General features: G+C 44.1%; 1 protein-coding gene across 3 annotated transcripts in view; it reads left to right on the top strand.

Moving 5' to 3' along the window:
- LOC141106424 (uncharacterized) overlaps positions 1-17,418 on the top strand; it is a 31,771-nt gene extending 14,353 nt beyond the window's left edge. For all 3 annotated transcript variants that reach the window (XM_073597197.1, XM_073597199.1, XM_073597198.1), the window contains 2 exons: positions 16,191-16,274; positions 16,828-17,418. In XM_073597197.1, coding sequence (XP_073453298.1) covers positions 16,191-16,274; positions 16,828-17,207 — 464 coding nt within the window. In that variant the 3' untranslated portion in view covers positions 17,208-17,418. The remainder of the gene's footprint in view (positions 1-16,190; positions 16,275-16,827) is intronic.
- The last annotated feature ends 271 nt before the right edge of the window (positions 17,419-17,689 follow it).

The following is a 17,689-nucleotide window of genomic DNA, read 5'->3' as shown; positions in this document are numbered from 1 at the left end:
TCATTTCCGCTGGTCATGCAATGCCAGTGCTCGGCTGGCTGACATTCAAAGGTAATGCAACCTGCTCATCAACCGTCTCATTTGTGACATGCCCACCAGGTGGAACTCAATGTTGGCAATGCCTCTAGTCTTCCTGCTGGAGCACATGATTCGTGGAATCATGGATAGGGCACTTGAGGCAGAACAGCTGGAGGAAGAGAAGGACTTCCTTTCCTCTCAAGGCCCCCTTATCCAGATAGCATTTCTGCGAGTCCGCCAAACACACAGGAAGAAGAGGAGGAGGATTGTGTCAGCATGGATGTCAAGGATAACACGCAGCAGTCTTCAAGGGATGGTTTTCAGTCCCCAGAAACCCAAGGAGTTTTACGTGGCTAGAGGTAGTTATGGATAATGTGATCCTTAGTGACCCAGAGGACTCTGAATGCCTCTGCAAACTTACGCTGCATGGCCTCCCTGATTTAGCAAATTTTGCAAAAGGACCCTATGATTGATGGTATTAAGGAGAGGGATTATTACTGGCTGGCAACCCTTCTTGATCCATGTTACAAGGGTAAAGTTGCAGAACTCATCCTGCCTTCTCAGAGGGAGCAGAGGGTGAAACATCTTCAGGAGGCCTTGAAGAAAAGTGTGTGTAATGCATTTCCAGACCCTGGGAGGTTACCATTTCCTTGTGCTGGAGAACGTGTTTCTGAGGCTTTGTTCGGTCAGAGGAAGAGCGGTGGAGAATGTGGTTGACCGATGCCTTTAAACAAATTTTCGGTCCTCAGCGCCACGGTCTGATAGGTTCTAGCAACCATCGCCAGCGTCTGCATTACATGGTGCAGGAATATCTAGGGGCAAGAGCAGACTTGGAGACCTTTCCAACAGAGCATCCACTGAGTTACTGGGTCTTGAGGTTGGACCACTTGCCAGAACTTGCTCAATATGCAATTGAGCTACTGGCCTGTCCTGCATCCAGCATGCTTTCTGAATGCACATTCAGTGCTGCTAGAGGGTTTGTAACAGATCAAAGCGTGCGCCTGTCCACAGACTCTGTTGATAGGCTCACGTTTATAAAAATTATTTAGACTTCGATCAGCAGCTATCATGCACCTGATGCTGATGTAACTGATTGAATTTGCTATGCATCTGGGATCCCTTGAAGACTGCCTATGCTACCTATCCTATTCCTCCTCAATCATGATGATGCTAGCTTACAACAACGTTTTTGGTTTAGGGCACCACCACCACCCAAGGCCCGATTTTTCTGCCCCTGTTTAACAGGGGCATGTTATTACAATTTTTGAAATAATATTTAACAGCAGGGACGATTCCTACGCCCAATAAGAGTAACTGTGAGGGGTTACTGTGTTCTGGCACCACCAACACCTAGGGCCCAATGTTTCTGTCCCTGTTTAACAGGGGCATGTAATTACAATTTTTTAAATAATATTTAACAGCAGGGCCCATTCCTGCGCCCAACAAGAGTAACTGTGAGGGGTTACCGTTGTTTTGGATCAAAACCAAACCGTCGGATATTTTTATATCTGCCCCCCCGGCCAAATTGGTTTCAATGCAGAGCGTGCACACCGAAGCAATTCACTGAGACAGATACACAGTTCAGTGTAAGTTACTTCTCTTTATTGTGACCCGAAGTGCCTGGTATGGACTGGGGGGGGGGCCCACACTGTTTTTTTTAATGAATTTTTATGTATATTGCTGGGATCTGGCAATACATTACAGCCGTGAGCAATTTTAAATGAGATTTTTCCTTTAGAAATGTCATCTTGCTGCGGTACTGTTTTAAACATGGGGAAAATGCGCTACTTTACAGGCAAACTAAGGGGACCCCCAGGCATGATATTTAAAAGAATATTTCATTTTTATTGTATCACTTTAAACATTCTTAAAATTACTGCTCCTGAAAAAACATCTGAGGAGGGTTGAAGGGGAGAGAGAGAGACACAGCCTCCCCTTTCCACGTCGATGGCCCTTCTGTGGAAAGGGGAGGCTGTGTCTCTCTCTCCCCTTCGCTGCATGCCCGTTCACGTGCTGATTCCAGCACACATATCCTTTACAACTTCTATGAATTGCCAATAATTGGTCAGTGCTTAGTCTCTCCTCTGTGAGACTCCCAGTGGCTGCTTTATATATATTTTTTCATCTTTGTAATAAGGCTTTAATAGCCTTTAACAAGCTACTATTGATTCAACTGAAGCAAGGTTATATGTACGCTTAGCCCCTCTGTGACCAATATTATGGGAGGTCCAGGCAGAAGAGATTTATCCTATTCTGTGAATGCTATTCATCGCGTTCATTAATCAACAATAATTATTTTTATCTACATTCATTAATTGGCTTGTATACCACATATTTACCAGAACTCCTGGTGAAGCTCATAAGCTGAGCGAAACATGTCGAGTGGTATTTAATAAGTGTTTTTTTCATATTGTCTTTGTTAAAATGTGATATGGACATTGAGAGACCTGTTTTTAACCTTTTGTTAATATGTATTAAATAGAACAAAATAAACTTTTGTACGGTTAGACTCTGCTTACATACTTCTTTACCTCACTTACTTCAACATTTAAGCACCTTTAAAGTCCCTGGGGTAACTCTACCCTGTTCCCTTTCCTTTTGTGCATTAATTTTCCTTGAATGCAACACCTCCCATTTCTGTCACTGAGGAGGTGTTTTAGTCTTTAACTAAAAAAGTTCATTAGAAACTCCATTCTAAAGTTCTTTAGAAACAAGTCCAGGCTTTTAATACATCAAAGGCCTTGCTCTCCACAGCTCTTGCGATTTTCCGTCATTCTTTACATCATGTAACCACTTTTCTCTGGTCTTCCTATGGATCAAATCGGAGACAGCCTGTGTAGTGGAAAACAAAGCGGATTATCTGTTCCTTCTAATAATACATAAAAAGTAGATCCAGGCCCTTCAGCTAAAATCTCTACTCTTTTTTTTTTTTCACCTCAGAAACCAGTAAGCAGAGGGCAGAATCAGCTCGATGTTCATTGACTGTCGCCTTCTCCGGTTTACATCATAGTGAAACATTCATTACTTCTATTCCTTTTGAATCGACCCTCTGAATGCCTTAATGTATCACTTTAGCAGCGAGTCCCCCCTTATTCCCAACAACTAGGCTCCATCTGTAATAACGCTAAAGCCCAGTGGCATGTGTGGCTCTATCATTTTCTGGGCCAGGTTCGAGGTTAGAAGGCCTCGTATAAAGAAGTAAAGATATAAAAAAGATAAAGGAAAAGCAGCAAGAGAATGTATAGTAGAAGATTTATGGGCTCCCCATGCCCATCCTTTGCTGAACTACCCAATAATTCACAAAGAGTTTACTTATTCCCCAATCAACCCTCCCCCCACCCCCCCTCAAAGTTTACAAACTTACAACCATCTAGATTATTTATTTAATCAAAATAAGAAAAAACAAGAAAACAAGAAATAAGACACTAAGAAAAGAGAAAAAAAAAAAAAAAAGAGAATATATGCGCCAAATTCACTTCGCTATAGGGCAACCTTGTCCTCAAAGGTCTCAAATACCTATATAACTGTGTAAATCCCCTCTCTTGGACAAATCCTATGCCTTGCCTATTAGGGGCCTCCTACTTTCTCTAGCCATGGCTTCCACATGCTTTCAAATTCCTGAAGGTTGCCTCTCTTTATGTACACCACTCTTTCCCTACTCAGAGTATCGTTAATAGTGGAGATCCAATCTTTCACCGAGGGGGGGTCTTTTGATTGCCATCTTAGTGTTATCATCTTCCTAGCCTGAAACAAGGCTCGCGTGATGGCCAGTGTGGTGCTCAGTCTCTCCCCCAAAACTCTTCTATACCCCAGTATACAGGTTATGGCCTCTTTTACTACTATAGTACCAAAGATACTTCCCAGGTTACCGGTCACTTCTTCCCAGTATCTAAATAATTTGGGACACCTCCACAGCATGTGGATGAGGTCTCCCGAACTCTGACATCTGGGGCAGTTGTCATTAGGCCTTCTCCCAAATTTAAAAAGCCTCTTAGGTGTATAGTAGGCTCTATTCAACAAGAGTAGATGAGATAGCCGCTGTGAAGGGGACACCGAGACCTGTACACACAATTCCAAGGTTTTCGCCCATTGAGCCTGGGTAATTCCTCCTATATCCTCTTCCCATTTGGCTTTTAGTCCATAGAGTGTTCCCCCACTATTGTCTGGTTTACTTAATTGATCATAAATTCTTGAGATTAAGCCCCTAGTAGGATTCACCTGCATTATGCTCTGAAATAGAGGCATTTCTTCCCAGCGCAGAGTCTGAGCTTTAAATTGTGTTTTAAGAGTGTGTACTAGCTGGAGATATAGGAAGAAGGAACTCCGCGGTAGCTTGAATTCCCCTACTAATTCAGGGAAGCTCTTTAGCTTGGTGTCGTTAAAAAGCTGGCTTAGCCTTCTGATGCCAAGATTCACCCATTCCCCAAAGGTACCTATTTTAAGAACTTCCTGTAAATTACGGTTATTCCAAATAGGAGAATAAACTGTTAGATCTTCATAACCCATCATTTTCTTGACAGTTTTCCAAAGTTTGCTTAGCAGCTTGATAGTTGGGTAATTGTCAAGGAACATATCCGCCTCTAGAGTTTCAACTAGGGTGTTATGTGGAGTACTTAGCAATAGCAATTTGCCATTGGGAGTGCCGCCTTTCGGTATCCCACATCCTAGCAACTGCTGTAGCTGAGTTGCTAAGAAGTAGCGCTCGGGATGTGGGAGGGCAAAACCCCCCTCCCGTATGGGAAGCTGGAGCACTCAAAGTCGAATCCTAGCTTGCTTCCCCTTCCAAATCAGCTCTCTAAAGAGGCTATCAATTCTTTTGAACCACTTCTTACCTATCCAGATAGGCGAATTGTGCAGGATGTATAGCAGTTGTGGCATCCACACCATTTTTATTAAGCTACATCTTCCTGCGGCGGACAAAGGCAGGCGCTTCCAGATTCCTATTTTTTGTTTCAGTTTTGTTAGAAGAGGGACGAGGTTTGTGCTAATATACAGGGTTGGGTCTTTCGTCAGGACTATTCCCAAATATTTCAGGGCATCCACCATTACCATCTGGGGTATATCGCGTGCTGTTAGCTCACTGATGGGATCTATCGGCATGAACTCGGACTTCTCCCAGTTTATCTCTAAACCTGAGAAGCTACCGAAGTCCTTCACTATCCTCATGGCACCCAGTAGTGAATATCTCGAGTCCCCCAGGAATAGCAAAATATCATCCGCATATAGCGCGATTTTTTCTTCGCCCGATTTTCGCAGAAAACCAGTTATCGTTTTGTTTTCCCTTATGGAGATGGCCAGGGGTTACATCGCCAATGCGAACAGCAGGGGAGAAAGAGGACACCCCTGCCTAGTCCCCCTTTCCAACTCAAACCAGTCTGAAAAATCATTGTTAATTTTTAATCTTGCCTTAGGGCAAGTGTATAACATTCTAATCCACCTTATAAAAGACATACCAAATCCGAATTTCTCCAACACGCGCCATATATAACCCCACTCCACGCTATCAAAAGCCTTAGATACATCGAGGGTCATTAACGCTCTCGAGCCTACATTCTCCGATGGTGACTGTAAATTCAAAAACGCTCTTCTAATATTCAGGCTCGTAGATCTATTGGCAATAAAGCCCGCCTGGTCCTCGTGAATCAATTTATGAATAACTCCGTTCAATCTTACTGCCAGTACCTTGGCAAGAATTTTTACATCAGTGCAAAGTAAAGAGATTGGTCTATAGGCGGCCACATCCAATGGATCTTTCCCTTCCTTCTGTAATACAGTGATTGTTGCTTCTAACATTGAAGCAGGCAACTGGCCCCCCTCAAGTGACCCCTCCAAAGCTTTTAATAATTCAGGGATCAGCACTTCACCATACTGCTTATATGTCTCGCTTGGAAGGCCATCGGGTCCGGGTGACTTAAGGCTTGCCATGCCCGCTACTGCTTGTTGGAGTTCTGCTACCGTTATTGGGGAGTCTAATATGGCGCTTTCTTCCTGTGATATAGAAGGGATCGGTAGCCCCTCCAAAAAGTCCTCCATCATAGCCTCCTTACCCTTTTTCTGCGAGGAGTAAAGTTTTTTATAATACTCCCTGAAGGCTTGTACAATTTCTGGGGTACTTGATGTTATATCTCCACTCTGTGATCTAATAGCGAGGACCGTAGATGGAGCTGTGTTTGATTTTACAAGCATGTTCTTCCTACTCTTTCACCCTCCACCATAAATTCCTGCCTCTGAAGAAGGCGCCTAGTCTCTGCTTTTTGTATGACCACTAGTTTATACTTTTGTTGTTTCTCTTGCCAGGTTCTTTCCAGTTCCGGGTTCGGATTTCTGATAAAATTATTCTCGACCTCGAGAGCGTCCTTCAGAGTATCCTCTTCTTCACTCCTAGCCTCTTTATTAAATTTAGCCATCTGCTGTATTAAAACCCCTCTAAGAAACGCCTTGAGGGTGTCCCATAGCACAGGGGGAGCCGCCGAACCCTGATTGAGCTCCACAAACTCCTTTAAGGTGGGGAGAATCCCATCCGATTTTTAAATTACTTCGAGCCAGTGTGGACTCACGCTCCAACTCTTCCTAGGCTTAGACTCTCCTACCCTTAGTGTAGCCACCATAAGGGAGTGATCTGAGATACCTCTTGGCCAGTATGCTATTTTTTCCAGCAATTGGAGTGCCCTGGCATTTCCCAGGACTAGGTCTATCCTTGAGAGCGTGGAATGTGAGATGGAGTGGCAGGTGTATTGCAGCGCGCCTGGGTTTCGCACCCTCCATAAATCTACTAGCCCCACTTCCTCCATGAATAAACGTAAACGGCTCTTCCCTGGTTCCTCTGAGAATTGTCGTATCGGGAATCTATCCAATTTTCTATCTAGGACCTCATTAAAGTCCCCGACAACTACAATCGGGCATTCCTTTTTATCCAACAGAAATTTATGCAGTTTAAGCAGTATATCCAGATTAAATGGGGGAGGGATGTATATGTTTGCCACCACAAACATGACACCATCAATAGAGCAAGATAAAAAAATATATCTACCCAGGTCATCTATACTGGTCTGTCTGCAGGAGAATTTTACCCCAGCTTTCACAATGATGCTCACCCCCCTACTAAAAGAGGAGTGGAATGCATGAAATTGATATTGGAATTTTTTCAACTGTAGCTGCTGGCTGGTATCCTTAGTTAAGTGGGTTTCCTGCAGGCAGATCAGATCAACCCCACAACTCTCCAGCACAGAGAATACTGCCATCCTTTTAAGAGGAGAACCCAGGCCCCTAACATTCCAAGATCCTATTTTCAGGGGCTTAGCTTCCATCTAGGTTCTAAAGGGCCTGCCTTATCACAACGAGTATTACCGTACATATCCCGTTATTTTCATAAAGTGAAATTTATACGCCTCTTTACTCAAGAAAAAAAAAAAAATGAGTAAAAAAAAGAAAAAACAGAAGAAGAGGAAAAAGATAAAGACAAAAAGAAAATTTCTCCCAGCAAGTGCTATCTTGATTCCAAGTATGTGCATATTGTGAGTTCTAAAATACACGCTTAATTTAGTCACGTCTACCCTGCTTTATTAAAATTTAGTACAAAAAGTGCCTGCATATATGAAGGTAATCTATAAGTGGAGGCATGAATACCTCCAATGTGGTTTCTAGTGATGTAAGTGTTCGTAAAAAATGATTTAATTTCCCCCCCCTTCCCTTCCCTCCCCACCCACCCTCCCCTGCCCTCCCACCCCAACCCCCTCCCCCCCCTCCCCATGCCCACCTAACTAGGTATACCCCCTGGGGGTTTACCATGACCGTTACCTCTTATACTAACACCACCCTTTTACACCAAATCTTCCACTCACCGCACCACCCTGCACGCAGAATAGCTATGTGCACCCAACCCCTCCCATCCCCTTACAGCAAAGCCCATTTACCGAAGGGGGAAGGGGGTAGAAACTTAAGGAACACCCCCCACAAGGGCAAAAAAAGACTAAAAATGCAAAAATACAGCCCCTATACCTCCCGGTACCCTATCATGCCTAACTATTGATACACCGAGCTATTATATCTTCCCCAATTCTCTACGTAGAGTTCATAATTTTTTCCCTATTATCTTCAAGCCACTTCTCAACTTCAGCAGGGGTGTTGAAAAACAGAGTCTCCCCCAGGGCCGCAACCTTGCCGGGTATAAAAGAGCGTAGGGCAACTTAAATTTTTGTAGATTGCGTTTTGCCTGGGTAAACCCTGCTCTGCGCCTCTGCAAATCCGGGGAGAAGTCGGAATAAAACGATATTTTTGTACCTTTGAAAAAAACCTCCCCTAATTCCCTGATCTTCCGTAGCAAAGTCACTTTATCCTGATAGTTAAGGAATCTCAGGAGGAGGGGTCTCGGGTGGCCCCCCTCCGACGGTGCCCTGAACGGGATCCTATGAGCTCTTATGATGGAGAATGAAGCCGAAAATGATTCCTTCCCGATTAGCTCCCCCAACCATTTTTCTAGAAATGCTATTGGATTGACGCCCTCACTCCTTTCGGGCATGCCTATCAGCCTCACATTATCTCTCCTACTCCTATTCTCTATCTCATCTATTTTAGAGGCTTGTTTAGATAACTGTTCCTTCAGCCATTTTATTTCTTTGATTATTGGGGACATATTATCCTCTAGCCCACTGACTCTTTCCTCCAGGGCCGTTGTTCTCTCTGCCGTTTTCTGTAAATCTTGTCTGACAAATAACAGATCTGCTTTAACACCTTTCATCTGTTCACAAAGATCTTTAAGCGAGCCGTTACACACCCCTATAGCCATGAATACATCCGTTATGGTTGGTTCTCTGTTCAAGGGTAGGTTCGGGTCATTTATTAGCTCCATATTTACGTTTGTATTTTGATCACTTAGCCCTGGGCCTTTGTTACATAACGTTTTGGAAGGCTGGGTAGTCGACACAGCCCCTAAGGGCTGTGATTGAGGCTGACCCTGGCTTTTCCTATCCGATGCCCCCCCCTGTTGACCCTTCTGCTGCGACCCCTTTTTTGGAGGGGTCAGAGCAGAGGCATGGGCGTATTGCTCCAGTTTTGCTGCTGCTGATGCTGCTGCCGCATGCTGCGAGTTTTTCTCTTTAGAGGAACGTAAATTCTGCATCATTTACTCTTATAAGTACAAATATACTCTAACAGCAACAAATTAGTAATTGACCGTTACCAACAACTTCCACCAGTCAGGAAGGACCTAGGAAGGGAGGAGGAGAGAGGGGAGGCCGCTGCACCTGTCTGCACTTAACTACCTGCAATACAGAGCATCAGGTCGTGCGCCATAATATTTAAACAATGAAATGTATGAAGCAAGGTAGGACTCTCCACTCCTATACACCCTGGTAGGGAAAGGGGGAGCGCAAACAGAGGGAGGCCACAATGCCTTAGGTGGTCAGTGCGGGGGGACTCCCAACACCCATAAACTCCACAACTAAGACCGAGATTAGTGCAGCCCCCCACCACCCCGTAGTTTGCACAGTTGGTTAAATGCCACTAGGGCAGTCGCCAACCGAGTACGGTTAGTAGGGTACATGCACCATCTAACCCGATCCCCACCTAAACTTCTCTCCTTGCAGTTGCTGCGGGTCCCAGGGTTTTTAGCTAATTTATAGTGTCTCCACCAAAAAGTGGGGACACTAATGTGTTCTTGATAGCACCCCAGGAGGCCCCCCCACTGCCCCTATTCCCTCAATCAGCTCAGCAGCACAGAGTCAACACAGAAACAGAGAAAAAAAAAAACACAGTAAAGAGTATTGCTTCCTGTATTAGCACACTCTGATCCCAAACTCAGTATTACCTAAGCAGCAGGTAAAACAATACACTGACCCACATACATAACTCTGTTACTGTCAAATTACCAGGATTTGCTTCTAAGCCAATAGTTGTCTAGCGGTTTTAAAACAGCATCTGGTTACCAATTTAATGACACCATACTATACCAGCTCTGGCCGACTTCTGTTCCCCGACTTGCATAGCAATGGAAAAGTGAAAGTGAAAGCTGCTTGTTTCACAGCAGCGTGCAGGGGATGACATCACACCCGGGGGGATTCCTCAGCGCTCAGCCCTCAGCGCTCACTGTCCATTAGAGGGTTGAGGGACCTTGAAGAGCCTCTAGCAGGAAGAGAGGAGAGGCGGCACAGCGCCGAGCCCGCCGGTACGGGCACCGTCTAGAGAGCCAGGGACATCCGGGTTACCAGTGCGCCGTTCGTACAGCCGGGGAAGAGAGACATGAGGACGGGAGTGGGATGGAGCACACAGCGTCCTTACACACGCTAACTCCATGCCGCTTCACAGCACGCACCCGCCCATCCGGTCACGCCCCCTGCCCTCTAGCCAATTGGCACCTTTCCTAAAATCTCTACTCTAAGTGGCTTCTTGCCTGGATATCTGACTAACACTTTGCCCCCTGCCTGTACCCACTTCTGACCCTCCCAAAGAACATCAATAGGGAGAAGAGGAAATATACTGATATTTCCCAGAAGATCAATGCTGTTTATTTTGGAAGGTTTGCTGTTATGTAGCCTCACTTTCCACTCTTGCTGAGAAGTATCCACTAACCAGTCAGAATCCCAGCCACTGTCTTGAGGCTCATCTGTCAATACAAATGTAACTTCAAACCTTCCTGCCAGATTCCCTCTCATTCCTAGATAGGCTTCAGGTTCAGATACATCACTCTTGGTTTCTATGTCATGGGAAGCAGTAACATGGTATCTGTTAAGCCCTGTTCTTTCAGGAACCTTACATAAATACTGAACTCTGCACTCCAGCTGTGGAATCTGTGCCCCAGCCCCTACCATCCTCTCATATGGTGTGTTTTTGGCTATTGGCCTAGAATTTAACAACATGACTGCCTGTGTGAGGACCCGATCCCACCCCCTTAGTGTATGTGTGGGTGTAAGTTTGCGTATCTGGTCCTTCAATAGCCCATTGTATCTTTCAATCAAACCAGCTGCCTGTGGATGGTATGGGATGTGGCACAACCAGTACACTCCAGAATCTTTGGCCCACTGCTGTACTGTTGATCCAGTGAAGTGTGAGCTATTATCACTTTGGACTTGTTTGGGACAACCATAAGCAACGACAAGTTTCTGGAGCAGTTGAAGCGTTGCAGCTTGATCTGCACGTTTGCAAGGATGAACAAGCATAAGTCCTGAATAGGGGTCCACTGCAGTGCAACAATATCTCAGTCCATTGTTTCCCCGGGGCAGGGGACCGATGAAGTCAATCTGCCTGATCTATGCAGGCCTCTCACCCCTCTTAATCGACCCGGTGGAGCACTTTTGCAATGGCCATTGTCGCACTTCTCCACATACTGTACAGTTCCTTATTACAGTCTTTATCATGTCCATGGATATAGGCAATCCTCTCTGCTGTGCCCATTCATATGTTGCTTCCTGACCCAAATGTCCAGATTGCTTGTGGGCCCAGTTGGCCAAGTTCATCAAGACAGGATCAATTGGCACAACTGCCTTCACTTTGGCAATTTCATCTGCAACTCTGTTATAGTTCTCAAAGTCTGGGACTAGGGGCACATGTGCATCAACATGCCCCACTTTATGGTGCGGGAGTGAGCTTCCTTCCAGATGTAGTCCCAGACTTCCTTGCCTCCCCATACCACCTTTCCATGAATCATCCATTCATTGGACTTCAACATGGGCATCCAAGTTGTCATTCCTTTAAAAACCGCCCAGCTGTCAGTGTAGATAGTGACATGGGAAGAAGGATCCTCCTGAAGAGTCATCACCACAGCTTTCAACTCTGCATACTGACTGGACCCTCCAATTCCAGTCTCCTGCAGGACTAATGACTGCAGCACAGGAATTTCTTCTTCTGGCCGGGTGCTGGTAAAAGTAACAAGCCCTGCCAACTGTTTTGAAATGTCTCTAACATCCCCAGCAGCAATACCCCCTCTTTCTTGAAGGTACCACTTCAATTTCATCAGTGTCTGGTTCTGGGCTACAGCTGCTCTAGTGGTCAGTCCATTATCTCTCACCCATCCTGCTATTGGCAATGCAGTATGGATGGTGACTGTGTCCTTTCCTGTAATGGTCTCTACATGTTGAAGTGCTGTGTAGGCCCCAAACAGGTACTTCTCTAGGGGCGTGTATCTCTTCTGTGCCCCTGTCAGTTGTTTGGACCAAAATCCAATGGGTATTGCTCTCAGTCCTTTCTTTTCATTTGGCTGCCATAGACTCCAAGATATGGTACCATTCTGCTCCACTACATCTAGCTGAAATGGTACTCCTTGTCTCACGGGTCTCAATCCCTGATGCTGCAAAATAGCTTCTTTAGCAGCCAGGAATGCAGTCCGCTGCTCTGAACCCCATGAGAACTCAGTCTTTTTTCTGGTGACATTATATATAGGCCTCAGAATCAGTCCAAGATGTGGGATGAACGATCTCCAGAACCCCACAACTCCAATGAACTTCTGTGACTCCTCTTTGGTAGTAGGGGGCGACAGAGCCTGGATAGTTTGCACAACTGTCTCTGGAATTTTCCTCTGCGGCCCAGTCCACATCATTCCCAGGAATTTCACTTCCGTGGCAGGTCCTTGGGCTTTGTCTTTGTCGATAGCCCACCCTCTGTTCTCCATGTGATGTATCAGCAGGTGCAGTGCTTCAGTTACATCTTCTTTTGTTCCAGAGATCATGATGTCATCAATGTAGTGGAATACAGCGACTTTCAAACTCAGGGTACTTAAATCTCTTAAATCTAAATCTCGGGCAATCAGTCCATGACAAATCGTTGGAGAATGAACATGCACGGTGAAAGTGTACTGGCGGCCGTCCCACACTATAGCAAACTGGTCTTGACACTCAGGGTCTATCAAAATCGAAAAGAAAGCCTTAGCCAGGTCTATCACAGCATGATATTCTCCTGCATCTTTAGCAATTTTCTCAACAATTGAGATCATATCTGGTACAGCTGACTTCAATGGAGGTGCCACTTTGTTTAGACCTCTGTGATCCACAGTCATTCTATATGTCCCATCAGGTTTTTTTATTGGGAACATCGGAGACGAGAAAGGACTTACAGCAGGTCTAAGGATCCCTACTCTCAACAGTTCTTGAATAGTCTCCCCAATTTCTTTGTGGCCTCCAGGAAGTCTGTACTGCTTGAGCCAGACTGGCTTCTCTGGTGAAGGAATGTAGACAGGGGTCCATTTCGCATGACCTCTGACCACAGCCTTCACCACCCTTACCAGATACGCTTTATCAGGATACCCGAATGTGAATGTACCTCTTTCAGTCTGAATAGACTGACCTTGAAGTACATCCATCCCAAGAATATTTTCGGGTAACTCTGATACCAAAACATTTGTCATAAATCCTGATCCCTTGCCAATAGCCAATTTCACCCGTATCCTAACTGCTGGTGTAGTTTGCCTTCCCAAACCTTCTACATAAATCAATTCTCCTTTGTGATGGGAAGTATTTCCTTGCAAAAGTGTAACTTCAGCTCCGCTATCAACTAAAGCCATTACATGTGTAGGAGAAGATGACTTCCCCCACCATACAGTGACAGGTGCATATGGGCGTCAGTCTCCTGCCCTCACGGCTATTACAGGAGACTCACCTTCTCTTCATAAAGGATAAGGAACCTCCCAATCCCCTTTTCTGATTCTCTCTAATTCCTCCCCAGGATAAAGGGATTTGGGTTTGGGTTCATGTTCAGTTTTGGGAATTGGTTTGGGGCTAACAGGAGGGGTCTGTTCTGTTTCCTCTAAGTCTAGGCTGATGTTATCTACACTAGGAGTAGAGTTTCTAACCCTGACAGTTTTCCCTACTAAATGTTTCCACCTCTTCAGCATTTCTGCAGTAGAAATCCCATCTATCTCATCTTTAGGTACTCCTGCCTTTAATAGGTCCACCCTCATTTCATTCCTAGAAATAACAAGCCTGGTTTTCTCTTCACCTCCTGTCTTCTCTACCCCATTACCTTTCTTCTCTGTTCTTTTCTGCTTGTATTCTTTCTGTCTGGCCTTGACCTTACCTACTGCCCTGACAGGTTTTGTTTTAGTCTCCTCTAGCTCTCCCAACTGGCTTAAAAGGGTTGTGGCTTCATGAATCTTGCTGTTTAATCCCAGGCCTCCCAACAAGGACAATAATGGAGCCCTGAGATTAAATGGCGCAGACTTCATGAGCTTAGAGCGCAGAGCAGACGTAAAGGGTTCCATATCTGGACCCATCCATTCTGGAAACGTATTTAATCCGGTTATACAACCCATCTCACGTAACCTGGAAATACCCTCTCCTATTGCTCTCCATGAGTAGGTATTTTCCAGGTCAGTAGGACTAGCGCATACTCGGACTATTCCATCTCTCATGAGGTCTAACAGTGAAAAATTCACGCAAAACTCTCGGGCTTTTCGCATTGCCTGACGCAATTGCGGATCATGGGTTAACACTCCCATAGTCACTGCTTCCTTACCTGACAAAAAAACACTGCCCCTTCATCCCATAAGCGTAAGAGCCAACTCACTAGGGGTTCCCCAGACCTTTGTTTGTATTGTTTTGCCAGCTCATGGAGTTCAGTTTGTGTAAACTCCCGTACTTCTTCAAATTCAACATCTCTGGGGTTGCGATAATGCACCTCCCCATCTGCCATATCCTCTCTATCATTTTGCCGTTTCCTATGCGTAGTAATGAGAGGTCTGGCATACTTTTTCTTCCGCACTAGCAGATCATCATGCGAAATATCAAACTATCTCCTCATCCTCACTATCATTTGAGGAGAGCACATCCTCACAATCCCAATTTTGGGATGTGACAATGGCACGTACCCTGGCTTTACTAACAGGTTTATGGCCCTTCCTTTTCCTTAAGGCATTAATTGATTTGGTCATGAGGGCTGCACACCGCTCTTGCAAATCATCAGCCTGACTAGCAGTTGAACGCACACACTCTGAAGCAACTGCTAGCTGGTCTTTTAATACCATATTTTCTGCCTCTGCCTTCTCCCTTCTCTGTGATTCAGTGTAAATAGCATTAAGGAAATACCAGCCCACTGTGGACACTGTCCTCTTCTCTTTTTTACTTAAATCCAACCCCTTAAGGCTAAAATCTACAAAATGATCTGAGACTTTATCACCACAAGTCAGCTTCAAGGGATAAGCATACTTCATAAATTCTTTAGCAAGAGGCTCCCACTCATTGTCTCTGGCCCAGATAGGTAAGCTGCACACTTCCTTCTGGCCGCCAGAACCCTCTACAGTCTTGCTTTTCCTAAACAGCTTACGCAGCATTTTACCTAGCACAAGCTACACAACACACTACAGAAAAACAGGTCTGCTTCAGTTGAACTATAGCACAGATCCTGGACGAGCCCCCAAATGTTTTGCTTGCGTCTATCTATCAAGGTTACTCTGTGGTATAAGCAAGGAAGCTGAGATTTTACAGTGTGTAAATGTGCTTTACTATACAAAGATGTTGTACATACAAAACTATTACAATATTAGGAATACAATACAAGACTGACAGATATCTATGCCTAGCAAAATGTCTAGCAAACTGAACAGCCTATGGTCTATATCAGTACAAATACACTTAAAGGTTACTTATCTTCTGTTACTGTATGTTCGTGATCTCCATTGGCAACGATTCTCCTGGAGCATCAGGCATGTTTCTTCTATCATGAGTGGCATCAGATGTTACAGCATGTTGGTGTGTGTGTCTCCCTACTCACCCCTTTTATGTGTCAGGCTGTTTGCCATAGTTACCAAACAATAGAAAACGTGCCTGTTTACTGTAGCTGTAGAAACAATGGACTGTGGAAAACTGTATCTACGTACCTATTGTCTAATCAAGCCAACACCTGACAGTAATCTAACAGTCATTCTTTCAGTTTGAGAGCTGAAAAAAAAACTCAAACAACTAAATCTCTTTCTTGTGTACTGTAGCTATAGAGACAATAGCCTGTTGAAAACTGTAACAATGATATCTACCCCATTGTATAAAACAGAATTTGTTTGAGAAATCTACTCAAGCCAAAAACTGACAATATCTCTATGACCAACCACTATTGTGTAATGTTATGTCCCATGTATCGTAAGTCTGATTAATAAAAAAAAATCATATTGTAACAAACACAACACAAGCATATTAAAGAAAAAACTAATTTAGCATGTGATATATTCACCTTAATCGTGTCAACTCTTTTCTTAGCAATCGAAAATCTTAAATTGCAAGTGACTGGTTTGGATAGACGGATAAGAGATCTGCAATCAAACCTTGAGAAGCAGGGGAAAGGTTAGCTGGATGCCTTATATGTCGGTGACTTTCACCTTGGTAATGTATGTCTCGTACTTGGGGCCAATGGGTAGGTAGGCAGATGTTGCCTTGAGCTCTTCAGTGAGGGGAGGAAAGCTAAAAGGATTGGAAGTCCATCCTATGCTGCAGAAGCAATCCACAACTCATGGCATGGTCAGAAGCAGTCTGTTAACACAATAAAACAAATGCTCAAAATTAGTGTGGCAAGCTTAGAGCCCAACTCCAGGAAACCCAAAAATGTTCCCTTGCAGTGCGGGCACAGACACACTTTAAGGGAGGATTTTTAGGCATCCTTGAGTTCAGCTTTGAGTGCACAAGAGCTTCTGCTGGGCCTTCAGTTTAGATCTCTAGATTTTAGGAAGCTGAGCCCTCTAATTGATCATTTTTAGATGGAGGTCCTCAATGGTTGCCACATTTGTCCACTTAGAGGATCTCTTTAACCTAATAAAAAGTGGTAAATGTTACTTTATAATATATGTTCCATAAAGGCTCATGATGAAAATGTTTTTTTCTCTTATTCCCACTGTTACAGTTTTATCCTTTACAAAAGGAGTCGCTAGAAGTGGTGACAAAATCTATATTATAAACGGCGTTGAAGCCACTTATTTTGATGCCAAAGCTAGTTGTTCTAGTAGTGGAGGTCAACTGGCCTCTCCCCGGACCCCCGAAGAAAACCAAGCTATCTTCTCTCTTCGTAAGCAAGTTGATAAGCATGCATTCTTGAGTATGAACGACATGCAGAAAGAGGGTGATTTTAGATATCCGTCTGGAGAAACCATCATCTACTCCAACTGGGCCCCAGGTGAACCCAACAATGTTGGTGGCAAAGAGCACTGTGTGGAAATGCGTGAAGCTGGAAAGTGGAATGATGAGAATTGCACACAAAAACGGCTTTTTGTTTGTGAGTTTTAAATCAATGCAAATAAGCTGATTCTGTGAATAATAATAATCACTTTAATAAAAAGAAAAACATTTCAGTGTCAGGATACAACCGGCCTCTGGCAAGCATTTCAACCTACAAAGTAATGGCTCCTACACTATCTATTTTGTTTAATTCAACATTTACTAAAATAATATGCATGTACAGTATCTATACAGTTTTATCTAATAATACAATACAATACACTTAGGGTATACTTCCATTCCATATTATCAGTATACATCCATTGAAGTACATATTTCCAATAGGAAGAATTGTACATAAATTATCCTCTTACATTTTATTTCCTATACAACAAATGTAATCTTATAGAATTTCTTAACCTTGATTCCACCTACCAGCCACTAATACCCTGATCATGTCATACCGTCAATATAGTCAGTCCAGATATTTCATTAGCTTTCCTTTTGTGTTTACCCACAAAGTCTATTCAGCCTAAAACCATTTCCCTTTT

Source organism: Aquarana catesbeiana, linkage group LG08 (assembly GCF_042186555.1).
Source record: "Aquarana catesbeiana isolate 2022-GZ linkage group LG08, ASM4218655v1, whole genome shotgun sequence".
Lineage (NCBI taxonomy): Eukaryota > Metazoa > Chordata > Amphibia > Anura > Ranidae > Aquarana > Aquarana catesbeiana.
The sequence above is the reverse complement of the archived record's forward strand: the minus strand, read 5'-3'. Positions and strand labels throughout refer to the sequence as shown.